The sequence below is a fragment of the Sorex araneus genome, chromosome X, assembly GCF_027595985.1.
Source record: "Sorex araneus isolate mSorAra2 chromosome X, mSorAra2.pri, whole genome shotgun sequence".
In the NCBI taxonomy this organism is placed as follows: Eukaryota; Metazoa; Chordata; class Mammalia; order Eulipotyphla; family Soricidae; genus Sorex; species Sorex araneus.
This window is the reverse complement of record NC_073313.1, coordinates 32,384,974-32,399,533: the sequence shown is the minus strand read 5'-3', so window position 1 is coordinate 32,399,533 and position 14,560 is coordinate 32,384,974. Positions and strand designations below refer to the sequence as shown.

General features: G+C 37.6%; 1 protein-coding gene across 1 annotated transcript in view; it reads left to right on the top strand.

Annotated features, from left to right (window-relative positions):
• DMD (dystrophin) overlaps positions 1–14,560 on the top strand; it is a 2,715,231-nt gene that overhangs the window by 2,064,423 nt on the left and 636,248 nt on the right. Inside the window, exon 54 of the mRNA XM_055122927.1 lies at positions 7,332–7,543. Within this exon, the coding sequence (XP_054978902.1) occupies positions 7,332–7,543 (212 nt within the window). The remainder of the gene's footprint in view (positions 1–7,331; positions 7,544–14,560) is intronic.

The following is a 14,560-nucleotide window of genomic DNA, read 5'->3' as shown; positions in this document are numbered from 1 at the left end:
AGTTCTTCTACTTTACTTGCATACTAGTTTGCTTGTTGAACAAATTTACCCAAATTTGTCAGAACTTCCATGATTCTTATTTTCAATGCACAGATGCATTGTGTAAACATACATGACATATACTTCTATCAAGATCTAGAAAATTATTACCTCCCAAGCAAAGGAAGAACTGTTTTTAGGGAAATAATTTATTTTAACCAAATTTAAGCAAAAAACAAATGTAAATTTAACAAGCTGGCTTATGCAAGTGGTCCATTAGGGATTTAAATATATTTCTTGAATTCATCCAGGTGCTAAACTGACTACACTTATCCCAGTAATCTTATAAGGTGGGGTTTTCATCTCTGATGGAAACATTAAGGAACATGTATTTCACAGACTTTTAGAGCTGGAAATAATTTCAGGGATCCACTCTGCACCATTCACATTATGGCTCAGGATTTGAAAAAGTCCAGTGGTTTTTCAGAAGTGTATGAATGCCTTTCCTTTGCTAAGTGCCCAGCATCCATTATTTCCTTAATTTTCATAAAGTGTTAATCTTGTTCCTATCATCCCCATTATAGATAAAGTGAGTGTTAAAGTATTATTAAAGTATTGATTCTTACCATGTTCAAACTATCCTTAAATATTAGAGTAATTATAAAAATATTTTATATTAGTATTTTGTCCTTGAATTCTCTTCCATAAATTGAAAGTCTTTATTGTTTCTAAATTCTGCCTTTTCAGGTGTTGGAGAATAAACTGATATTGATATCACCATAGTGAATGGTATTTTGTCATAACAGTAATTCCTCTGTTTTTAGATTTTTTTTTGTCTTTTTGGGTCATACCCGGCTATGCTCAGGGGTTACTCCTGGCTCTGCACTCAGGAATTACCCCTGGCGGTGCTCAGGTGACCATATGGGATGCTGGGAATTGAACCCGGGTCGGCCGCGTGCAAGGCAAATGCCCTACCCTCTGTGCTATTGCTTCAGCCCCTTAGATTATTTTTTGCTCTGAGCCATCACCCATGTGTTATTCTGTTTGTAAAAACCACACCTCCCTTTCTTTTTCCTAGACTTAATACCCATTCATAACATTTGGATTTGATTTCATAGTATGGCTGCTACTTCTCCTCCTAATGCGCTTTAATTGAAACACCAACAGTCAAAGAGATAGGTATTTCAAAGGACTGAGCACATTTTTGCATGCTGGAGACTCACTTTCTATCTCTGGCACTGTAAAACCACAAGAATAAAACTAAGAGAGATCTCCAAGCAAAGAAATACTAGTCCCTTAGAACTACCAGGTGCATTCATCCCCTCCCATAAACTATAGACGTAAAACAAATAAGTAAATAAATTTAAACACCTCTTTGCAGAACATAGCTAGTTTTTCTTGTCATTATTAGTCAGATGACTTATGAAAATAGGAGTAGCCAATATTGTTATTATAATTTGAAGAATTATTTTGACTTTATTCTTTATACTTATATGAAAGATAAATGTGGATATATTCTCACATTAATCAAGGTATAAATGTAGTCAGGCTTTGTAACAGTGTAAGAGTATAAAATAATGATAGTTGGTGTTCTCTTCATGATTATGCTTGAGATTTGGTTAACTATTTTGATAACCTCAGGAACAGACTTGTGTCACTCTCACTGTCACTGTCATCTCTTTGCTCAGCGATTTGTTCGAGCGGGCACCAGTAACGTCTCTCATTGTGAGACTTATTGTTATTGTTTTTGGCATATCGAATACTCCACGGGTAGCTTGCCAGGCTCTGCCATGTGGATTCAATACTCATGGTAGCTTGCCGAGCTCTCTGAGGGGGGGGGGGAGGAATCGAACACGGGTCGGCCGCGTGAAAGGCGGATGCCCTACGAATAATACATATTCTTACATCACAGCAAATTGTTCAGCTATCATGCCTTAACTTTAGAATAAGCTGTGTTTATTATAAATGGCTATAGTTAAATACATGTTACTTGTATAGCCAATTCAAATGATCTCAAAATATATCCCTATAATTTAATCCTTACAACTCACGATTTTCTCATTTGAACTCTTGCATGCTCTGTGGAGCCATTAAGCTCTACAGTGCACACCTGCCAGATATTTACTGATGACCATAATCCTAGATTTAATTTTTCTGTAGAGAGAAGCAATAACACCTTGTTTGAGTATGATATTCTATGTTTTCTTAATATTGAATTTTTTTCTTCACAACAGTTCTTTGGTTTTACTACTATAATCATTTAAGCTTTGCAGTTGATGAAATTGAAGTTGTGTTCCATCAACTCCTGCAAATTCAATTAGCTGTTTCCTCACAAATGCGGGGCTATAACCCATTTCTCACTGTCAGTCAAGGTTTCTTTCTAAAACTTAGTCACACTAACTTCTAGTTCTCAGACTGTAACTTCCGTGCAGAAATTGCAGCAGAGCCACTGTTTGTTCTGTATCATAGCAATGTGTGTTCTAAAAAGGCAGTCATTTCATTTTTATAAATAAAATTTTCCCTTAGAGAAATGTTTTGGGAATTTCTATCAGTCAAGAATGTGTAAACTAGTAATCAAGAATAACTAGCTTAAAATGTAGAGCAAAAGATTGGTTGGTACGTAGTACTTAATCAACTCAACTGTTTCTTTCTCTGCACTATTGTGGTTCTTGACATGATTGTCGAGTTTCCAATTTGACACTTTAGGAGATCAGTAAATCAGGACACCTGCTGTGTCCCAGTCTGTCATCCAAGTCGTAGCATTGGTTATTTATTCCCTTCATTATCCAGTATCTACTTACTGTGCAAATCAGTTGAGAAGTTTTCCTTGCTGGACCTCTGAGAAGAGAAATGCGCACATTTAGGTAGCTCTTTCTTCAATTACCAACATGCACAGATTGTCAGAGTTTATATTCATATATTTTATTATTTCACTTCTGTATGCCAAATGAATCTGGTACAAATGTAAATCTAACAGTATGGGCCCTGGTGACCAAGTACATTGCCACAATATATCTTTGGTATGTCAGTAATAAAGTGTTGGAAGTATGGTGAATTTCTGTAGTTTGAATTGTTGCCCAGTTATGGACAATTATCAGCCTCATGTGATGTCCAGCTACCACAGTGATCCAAAGATAACAGATTCTCTTTGATGATCTTCAGATTTTATGTTTAGTTTTATTCTTTGACAGAATGGAGCATATACATAAAGCTCCTAAAATGCCCTTTGGTGTATGTTATTGAGAAATTAATTTTAGGGCAGTTATATCAATCACTTGTGATCCTTTCTTTCATTTTTTCTTGCTTTCTTACTTTCTTTTTATAATTGACTAACTGCTTCATTAGTCTCTCGGTGCTCATTTGTTTCTGGGATTCAAGTCTGATTCTCTGTACAAAAGGTATTTTGTTTTGCCTTTATGAGCCACACCCAACAGTTTTCGGGCTTACTTCTGACTCTGTGCTCAGGAATTAATCCTAGTGGTGCTTGAGGAGCCATATGGGATGCTTGGGATTAAGCCCGGCCAGCTGCATGCACGACAAGTGCCCTACTTGCTATACTATCACTCTGGCCCACAAGTAGGTATTTCTGAAGATTTCTATTTATACAAATCTAACACTACATTGTATTATATCCTTTGCAAAATAACAGAGTTCTCTATTGTTCACATCTGCCAAAATGATGCATATTTCACAGATTCCAGCCCTGTTGCAAGGAGGAATTATCCACACTTGTATGTAGGACACTTTTTTTTAAGTGAAATATTATTTCCAAATTTTTTACTGAAGTGCAAAATACCTATGTAAAAAAGAACATGTCAATCATGGTAAATTCGCACACTATGAATGCAAGGTATGTAAACAAAGATATCTTCAGAATCTCAGAAATCAAATTCATTTTATTTCAGTGAGAAATCCTGGAAGATTATCTTAAAATCTTGACTTATCTTGACTTATATAGTCAACTTACCTTCTCCTTTTTGTGCACATTAATTTTATGGAATATAACACACTATATTTGCTTTAGCTGGCTTCTTCCTTCAGCATTGTTCATAATACTCGTAGGTATTATTTTATATAGCTGAAAATATATTATTTGTATTATTGTATATCATTTTTGATAAACATACCACAATGTATTTGTCCATTTTATAATACATGGTAGTTTGGGCCATTTCCAAGTTGAGGAACCATCGAATTCAGTATATGTGTTTTGGAAACTATAAATATGCATTTCTATATTATGTACACCTGGAAATAGAACTATAAGTTAAATCATAATTTAGATGTACTTGAAAAGTTGCCCGCTTAGTGATAACTTAGAGCAAATCATTTTGTAAAAGAATCTCTGACATTTCAGTTCTTCAATGTGGATCAGCACATATGGTTGGTTATTTCACAAGGGGCAATACATCTGCTGACTGTCTTTATAGTATTTATCTGATTATACTTATGTTAATAACAATATGATATTTTATTGTTGTTATTGTCCTCTGGAGCTCATTTTGTTTCAAAAATGTTAAATACCCATAAAGTGATTCTTATCCCTTGGTATACTAAAGCACTCAACCCACAACTCACCCGGCTAACTAATGCATTCCAGCTAACTAAACATACATGTAATCACCAAGAGTTTAACAGCCCCCATGTAAAATCTTTCCTAAATGGAATACACCATGAAAGTCATAATGGTCGAATCTAAACAAGTTTGCTGTAATAAGGAGGACTGTATGTGCTGGAGATGTAGTATAGAGCATTAGTCTTGCCCCTGCATACGTCAATGTATGGCATGACAAATGGTTCCCTGAGCACTGTTAGGAATTATGTTCAAGCACAGAGACAGGGTACTCAGAGAGACATATGATGCTCTGAGCACTGTCTGGTCAGACCCCCCCCAAACAGAAAAGCAAACCAAAAGGAGGATCTACAGGACCAGGTATATAATTCAAGGTTTAAGGTTTTCTCTTTGCATATGGCTAACAGCAGTTTGATCACTAGAACCTTAAATGGTCCCCCAAGCAGTGCCAGAAGTGATTTCTGGAACACAGAAGTAAGCCCCTGAGTGCTTCAGGGTATGCCCCCATGCACCACCCCTGGAGAAACACAAGAAAATATCAATAAAGCACATGAGAGGACTCATGATAAAAGAATCACTGGATGTTTGGGAAATCAAAAAGATCTTCTTATCTTGGACAATGCTTGGACAGTGCTGAGATGACGAAGTGGGCTTCCAAGCTTCTTTTCCCTAACTTCTTGGTTTACCACTTGGAGAAACACTCTATATAGAGATTTTGTGAACATATCAAGGTCCTTAGAATATGTACAAATAAAATCCAGCCCTCATTCAAACAGAACAGAAAGGAAAGCTAATGAACACCAAAGAAGCTTTTGATATTTAAATAATCTCTTCTTGCCCTCAATAAAAATTTCCTTTGGGTTATGAAACAACTTTTATTCCTTAAACACATGTACTTTCTACAATAATCAGTCTAAGCTATGATTAAAAAGACAAACTAGGGCAAAGGATGTGCCTACATATCTTTTTGACCTGCAACTATAGAACATCATTTACTTAGTTTGGGGGCCACATCTAACTGTGCTCAGGACTTTCTTTCTTCTGACTCTGAACTCAGAGATCACTCCTGGGGGACCATATGAGTTGCCAGAGATCAAACAGGGATTGACTCTGTACAAGGCAAGCACCTTACCTATTGGACTATCACTCTGACCTCAATATATTTTTAATATTTTGAAGAATTTCTATGTTGGTTATGTTAACTATGTCCCTAGACCAAAGATTACTGATTTTCTCAAGTTTCTCTGAATCTCCTGATGATTCATTGATTTTGATCATTTTTCCCTCTGCTGATCTCTTGAGCCTAGACATATAATCATTCCACTACTACAAGTCCCAGTCTGTGTTCTCTGATGAGTTTCCTATACCTGACACTGTTATAATGTGTCCTTTTGAGAATACACCTATAAGTATACAGATTAGGACCCAGAGGACATGTAAATATCAAGCTAAAATATTCTGGAAGATGGTGGGAAGGCATTGACTGGTTACATGAGATTGTGGAGAGGATTATATTTATATAGATTATTACTCTGTCTACAATGTGGAAGTTACATTATAAAACAGAGGCTTTAAGTAGAACTATAGAGAAACTGTTGTAGACATTTTTGGCTAAAAAAGAGCCTTTCATTGGAAAAGTGGATAAAACGGGAAGTTGTCTTATGTGAGAGAAATCAGTAAAGGAAAGTATGACATTTATTGAAGCTTTAGGGAAAATCTAGAATATCTGTCATGTTTCTTCTTTAAGAGATAAAGTAGATAGTACTTTTATTACTTGTTTTGGATGACATTATTTCCATCTTATAAAACCAGCTTAAAAGATTATGTGGTGCTTAAAGAAAAGAAAACATAATGTAGCCATGTTTGCTTTTAATATTCAAAGTATTTCAGAACATAATCTTCAGGCATCTGCATCTTAGACTCACAAAAGATGCCCTCATGTAAGCCTGCCTCATAGAATATAACCAGAAAGAATTATCTGCTATCATTACAAGAGTTTTCTGAGATATCTATCACCTTTCATTAAACCCAGAAGGAGGCACTAGAAAATTTTTTTAAGAGCAAGTAAGAATAGGTGACTTACTTGGGAGTTGAGGAAAAATATCGGTAGAATGAGGAAGTAAAGCAGTTACAACAAGGTAGCCATTAAATGGTGGTATATTATTAAGCAAGTTACATTCACTGGACACTAGACTCCTTATAAAACATAGTCTTTATGCCTACTTCCCCAAATATCAAGAAAGCTAGACTATTGATACCCCAGTGTTTAATATCAGTCATAGGATACCAGCTGCTCCTTGGAGGTGCAGTAGAGAGTAATCATCAATTATTTAATCTGTGTGTTCTGCCACTTAAATGACTAAATGTGCCAGCACAAAGCTTTCAAGAATTAAATGTCAAGGATAGTATTGACAATAAGATTGTTGAGCATTGTAAATTTAAAGGCAAAGGGATTTGGGTAATATATTTTAATTTTTCTAAAGCATTATTCACATATGGTTCTAGGAATTGGGGATATTCATATATATACTCAATACATTTATAAAATACAATTTAAATGTTTATTTAAACTACTCATGTTTTTGCTTTTCTGTAAGAAATATAATGATCTTTGCCACTGAGATAACTAAAAAATTCCATTGCCCATCATTCAAATTGTAGCACAGTGAACAAATTTTTTGAGTCAGTAATTTAAAATGTGAGACAATATTTGAATGTAAAGTTTCAGATATCTTTTTCAAACTGGTATTTAATCCTGTGTTCATTTTTCCCATTCCAGTCGAGAAAATTCAGAATCAATGGGATGAAGTACAAGACCACCTTCACAACCGGACACAACAATTGAATGAAATGTTAAAGGATTCAACACAATGGCTAGAAGCCAAGGAGGAAGCTGAACAGGTGCTGGGAAAGGCCAGAGCCAAGCTTGAATCATGGAAAGAAGGTCCCTACACAACAGAGGCTATTCAAAAGAAAGCCGCAGAAACCAAGGTTAGTTTTAAAGATGTGTTTGAAAATCAAACAGTGGTTACACTAGCTAAAATAACATGGATTAAAATGTAACACATTGAGGCTGGTGCTGCAGTTTGTGTTAATTGAACCACATTCACGTGTGACCCAATGATGGTTGGGACATGCTGATGTCGCTGTGGTATCTGATGTGAGTTCATTAAATTAATATATTTTACTTGGAATAAATAGTAAACTCTTTGAAGTAGAGATGGCAAAGAAATGATAGCTAATAGGAATCTAAAATGAATTTTATTTAACAATTTGGGCATCTGTAAATATCACCTCGGATTTGATGAGCCTGCTTATATAATATGGAGTCAATCTGTTTGGCTTAATTCCTTCCTTGAAAAGTTCATAAATCCGAGGACAGAAAGATAGTAGAGTGAGTATGGCACTTGCCTTGAATGCTGCAGACCTGGGTTCTGTGTAAAAACACAAAAAAGAGAGGGGCGAGGAGGGGAGCACCTCACCACACGGGGCACGGGGCACAGGGCTCAGGGCGGTGGCACTGTCTCTCCCACCGCCCGAGTTCGGTAGTCTCCAGCCGCTTCCCCCACCCTGGGGAGGTTGATGGTGATGATGAGGCAGGCGAAGGAAGGAACAGAGCCAAGCTGGTTGGTCTCAATTGCAGTTTATTCCAATCTCCTCTCTATACACTCCGTCGTCTCTCTCTCTGCTACTTCCCCAGAACCCCTCTTACAGCCATCTTAAATCCCCCAGCATCAGAGGTCAGGGTTTACACATAGGTGTGGTCACAGTCAATAGGGGTAAAGTTCTTTCCCTTAGGGGATGCTTCTTCTAGGACAGATTCTCTTTCAGCAGGACACCCACCCAAGAGCAGAATCCCATGGGTGTGTTTCTCCTCTCCTTGTCCAACTAACATATAAGCATTCATGATATTAATCATTTTGTATGGTCATAGCAAAAGATGCATTAAGCTTATAGAATTGCTCTCCTGGGGTCATCTCAATCTCAGACTACAGTGCTCAGGCCAGATTAGTCTTTCCTATCCCTAGCAGGGTCCTAGTCTCATCATTGCTTTTGGATCATGACATGACATGTCCATGACCAAGCTCTTAACATATAGTTAAGCATTAGGCACTTTGGCCAGGCCCATCTTGATGCCGGGGTAGCACATAACTCACCGCTTGCCCTGAGTCCGTCCTGTCCCTCGTCGGGACCCTGCTTTTGGGGGTGCTAGGAAGTAAGGGCAGCTGAGGCTTAAGTCGAGAAAGCAGATGCCTGGGAATGAATAATATTTAAAGCCAATTAAATCCCATGTTACCAAAGCATATTAACAATTGTCTTTCTTTGTCCATACAAAAGGACATTGCTCTAAAGTAAATTATTCAAAAGACATAAGGAGAGGAGAAAGGCAATATTAACTTACAATACAAGTTCACTGTCCTAGCAAGGTCTGACCTTACAAATTAACAGAGTCTGATTAGGTGAAGAGCTGATTAACTAGTTGGAGAAGGGAGCATAGAAGTGATTATGGATAAACAAAAGAACAGGAGTGGCTCAGGAGAACCTTGATGGGCGTGACAGATATACCTAATCTCCTAGTGGCAAGGGGAGCAGGACATACCAATGTAGTCTAGAATTGTTTAGAGATTATTATTACCAGATAAGCCCAAACTCTGTGGCAAGGGAGAAAGGACAAACCAATGATATCCTACAGGTTCAGTTTCCAGCACCAGCACCAAATATGGTCCCTCAGACACTTCCAGGAGTAGTAACAAAAAATGAAAAAAGCAAAGATCCAGAGACAATCACTGAGTACCACCAGATGTGACCCAAAATATAAAACAAAGCACTTACAAATATATTCTTCCCATCCTCCTTCTCATCCTTATCTGGGATCTGGCTGAGTGTGAAGGGGGTAAAAACAGAGATAATTAGATTCTCACTGTATCCTCTTGTACTCTGATTTCTGGCTCGACTTCTTTCATTTCCTTCTTTCTCTTCCTTCTTCTCATCTTCCTCTTCTTTCTCCCAAAAGCATGATCATATGTCTGTCTACTTTGTCATCTAGAACCTTTCTAGATAAGTGTCAAAGAGAAAGAAAATGAATTTTTGTCTGTTCACGGGCACACCCAATAGTGCTCAGGGATTCTTCCTGGGTCTCTGCTCAGGAATCACTCCTGGCAGGCTTTGGGGGCATATGAAGAAGTGCTGGGGATTGAACACAGGTCACCTGTGTGCAAGGCAAATGCCCTAACCACTCTACTATAGCCCCAGCCAAGAAAATGAATTTTCTTTACTAACTTTTAGCAAACAGCATATTGTGTGCATTTAATCCTTTCAAATGTCTTGCTTATGTGACAATTTAAAGAGACCTGGAATGCTAAACAGCAGGTAGTTGCTAGGGAGTTTTTAGCAGAGAAGTAAAATGGTGAGAATTGATACTGAGTATTTAATTAAGACTATAGTATATTTTTTCCGTTTGAAAGATTTTCTGCTGAATCTAAATTAGTCTGCATCTCAAATTAGCTCTGTCATCTGAGAAGAAAGACATATTGATGTCCTCTTATTGAAATTTACAACTTCAGGGCCAAAGACCAGTACTAGTCTTTGGGCTTAAAAAAACCTGAAAACCATAATCTGCCATAGTGCTTATCAATTCCCAGATAGAAATGTCAATCAATGCTGTTGTACAGGTGACATACAGGTTAAAATCCACTGGCTTGGCAAGATACATGCCATGTCTTTATGCTAGCTTTATTTGGAAAGTAGTATTGAGTTTCAATAATTTAATAAGAATTAATTTATTGATTATAATAATCCAGTAGAGATCAAAGAACAATTTTCTCAAGTGCTCACTAGGTGGTTTGTGATCCAACATTTTACAATTTTCTGAAACTATGATTTTATACTAATGGCTATCTAAGGTTGCTGTGAAAGAATAAGAGAAAATGTGGTCAGCGGTGATCAGGACTTACTCCTGGCTTTGTGCTCAAGAATCACTTCTGGCACGTCTTAGGGGATGATATGGGATGCTAGGCATCAAACCTGAGTTGGACATGTGCAAAGCAATTGCCTTACCCACTGTACTATTACACCATCCCCCCATAACATTTTTTATGGTCAGGCCTAGGTATTATATTCATCACTTCTACCCACATTCCATTAACCATAACCTGTTCCCAAATTAATTTGAGCAAGAGTAGCTGGGAGTAATGCCGTAGTGAGCTTATAGCCAGCCTCAGTATCATGATTCTTTCCCGAAGTTCCTGAGCTTCTGTGGGTCCAAGATATTTTTTATGTATACAGAAGAGTAAGAAAGGCTCATAGAATCTTAGAGATGTGTTATTACCTCAATCAAAGGAAATATCTAGATCCCAGATTCCCAACATTATTTGGCTTACCACTGTCTTATAAAAAATTATTCAGCAACCCCTTGTGAAATCTACCTTCTTTAAGCAAACACAAAAGGTGCTCCCCCCAGTTGCACCTGAGGCTGTTACCAGTTCCACCCTCCAGAACATTTCAGTGCCGCTGAAAAGAATCATCACCCACTTTGTGAAATACTGATGCCAAAGAATAAAACATTTTTCCCATTGCACAGTTTTACCAGTAATATTTTCCCCACTACATGAACAATAATGAATTATAATATACAAATAATAATTTTACAAATTCCTGCTCTAATTATGGGGAATGGAGTCTGTGGATTCTGAAGAATATCCTTATTCTCTGGTCTTATTCACGGGGTGCTCAGTCTTTTGGTTTCTTTTGGTTTTAAGACTAGAATCTCTGCTTACTCAAGGATCAGTCCTGGTGGTGCTCAGGGATCAATATGGGAATAGGGTATAACCCAAGTTGCGTCCATGCAAGACAATCACTTTATCCTCTTTACAATTCTCCTATCCCCATGTTACTATTTTTATGTCTCCCAAAATTTAGCTGTCTGTGAGTCTAGCAGACCTTGAAATAAAGCAGTTACATGGTGAGGAGAAACTCACAGGAAGAGAGAATTTGGACTGAGTCCTTCAGGTAGAAGATGGGAAGAACATAAAATGCATATAGTGTTAGATTGGAAAAGGAAAAGAAGTTGGTAGATGAATTTAATTTTAAAACTGAAGTAAATCTAGTCACTGTATCTTTTGTGGTGCAGAAGCTTCTTAGTTTAATGTAGTCCCATTTGTTTATCTCTGTTTCCATTTGGTTGGTCAGTTGTGTGCCATCTTTGAAGACACCATTGGATTCAATATCGTGGAAGGTTTTGCCAAATTTGTCTTCAATGTACCTTATGGATTGTGGTCTGATGTTGAGGTCTTTAATCCATTTTGATCTGACTTTTGTGCATGGTGTCAGGTTGAGGTCTAAGCCCATTCTTTTGCATGTGGTTGTCCAGTTATGCCAGCACCACTTGATAAAGAGGCTTTACTTGTCCGACTTCATATTTCTTGCACCCTTATCAAAGACTAGATGATCATACATTTGAGGTTGTGTATAGGGATAGTCCACCCTGTTCCATTGGTCTGCAGCTCTGCCTTTATTCCAGTCCCATGCTGTTTTAATTGTTACTGCTTTGTAGTAAAGTTTATGGTTGGGGAAGGTGATGTCTCCCATCATCTTTTTCCCGAGAATTGTTTTAGCTATTCGTGGGTGTTGTTCCATATAAATTTCAGGATAGCTTGATCCATTTCTTTGAAGAATTTCATGGGTGTCTTTATTTACCCGATGCCCATCTGATAAGGGTTTGATGTCAAGGGTATATAAAGCACTGGTTGAACTCTACAAGAAGAAAACATCCAACCCAATCAGAAAACGGGGCAAAGACATGAACTGAAACTTTCCCAAAGAAGAGATATGAATGGCCAAAAGGCACATGAAAAAAATGCTGTGCACCACTAATCATCAGGGAGATTCAGATCAAAACAACTATGAGATGCCACCTCACACCACAGAGAATGGCACACATCCAAAAGAACAAAAGAAACCACTGTTGGAAGGTATGTGGGGAGAAAGGGACCCTTCTACACTGTTGGTGGGAATGCCGACTGGTTCAGCCCTTCTAGAAAACAATATGGACGCTTCTCAAAAAATTAGAAATTGAGCTCCCATTTGACCCCGCAATACCACTTCTGGGAATATATCCCAGAGAAGCAAAAGAGTATAGTCAAAATGACATTTGCACTTCTATGTTCATCACAGCACTGTTTACAATATTCAGAACCTGGAAAAAATCTGAGTGCCTGAGAACAGATGACTGGTTAAAGAAACTTTAGTACATCTATACAATGGAATACTATGCAGCTGTTAGAAAAGATGAAGTCATGAATTTTGCATATAAATGGATCAACATGGAAAGTATCATGCCAAGTGAAATGAGTTAGAAAGAGAGAGACAGACATAGAAAGATTGCGCTCATCTGTGGAATATAAAAATAACAGAGTAGGAGACTAACACCTAAGAATAGTAGCAATATGTACCAGGAGGTTGGCTCCATAGCTTGGAAGCTGGCCTCACATGCTGGGGGAAAAGGCAGTTCAGATAGAGAAGGGAACATAAAGTATGCTCTGGTTGGAGGACCCACTCGGGAGCGAAGATGCATGCTGAAAGTAGACTATAGATTGAACATGGTACCCCTATTGTGGACCACAACACCCAAAAGAAGAGAGAGAGAACAAAAGGGAATGCCGTGCCACAGAGGTGGGCAGGGGGGCGGGGGGAGGGGCAATGGGATTGGGAGGTGGAAGGGATACTGGATTCACTGGTGGTGGAGAATGAACACTGGTAGAGGGAGGGGTGCTCAAAAATTGTATGAGGGAAACACAAGTATGAAAATGTGTAAAACTGCTACTGTACCCTCATGGTGACTGCCTAATTAAAATTTAAAAAAAAAAATTTAAAAAAAACAAGTAAATCTAAACTGATGGCAACAATAATTAGAGCTTAATAGCAGTTAGAAAATGAATGTTTTCCCCCCATGTTTTATTTTATTAAAGCACCAAGTTACAAAGTTATTTATAGTTGGATTTTTGATATATAGTGTTCTATCACCTATCTCACCACCAATGTCAACTTCCCTCTGCCTGTGTTCCTAGGTTCCCTCTCCTACACACCCCAACCCCACCCCAGCTCCAGCCTGCCATCTTGATAGGCACCTTTTAAGTGTGGCTATTAAAGTTTGGGTCTTGTGGTTTCAGTGTTGTTCACTCCATGGTTTGGATATTTAGCTCTACCATTAGTTAACATCACAATATACCGAAATCTTTGAAACATGCCCCCATTGCTTCTTATCTATCTCTTTCCTCCATGCCCCAAAGAAGGCTTTTTTTAGATGAGATAACATAGAAAAAGAAAATATGAAAATTTAGCCTAAAAATTTGTGTCAAAACAAGATATTTTAGACATCAGAAACTAACATATGCAGTCTTCGGGGCAAAAGAGATATTACAGCATTTATCAAGGTTTTTGCCTTGCCTGTAACCAACCCGAGTTCAATCTATGGTACCGCATATGGTCCTTTGCATATGGCTAGGAGTGATCCCTGAGTCAGAGTCAGAAGTAAGCCCCGAGCAATGCCTAATGTGGCCCCCCAAAATCAAATATTGTGGCTCTTGAACATTATGGGTTTGTTTGCGTGGATCCACTTATATATGAATTGTTTTCTCATGTGAATTTTGTATTCGGGAATTCAACTAATGGTAGGTTGGTTGATATAGTAGATATCCTTAGAGTACTAGGACAAAATGAACTTACATTTTTCACAAATCATTTTACTGTGTGAGGGACTGTGCTGAAATATTCACTGATTTTGTTATCCTTGTTAAACTTGGGATTGAAATTTATTTTACTTTTAACAATTAGTCTAAAATTATATCCTAAATTGTCCTCAGTCATCATCTAAGAAAATTTCTATTTTTGTTGATGTTATGTGTTTAGGAATTTAGTTAGCTCTATAGCTCTCACTTCAACATAAGTTCATAATATGATCAAAGATGAATATAGATATAATTTCCCCTTTTCCTGAATGATACATGCTAA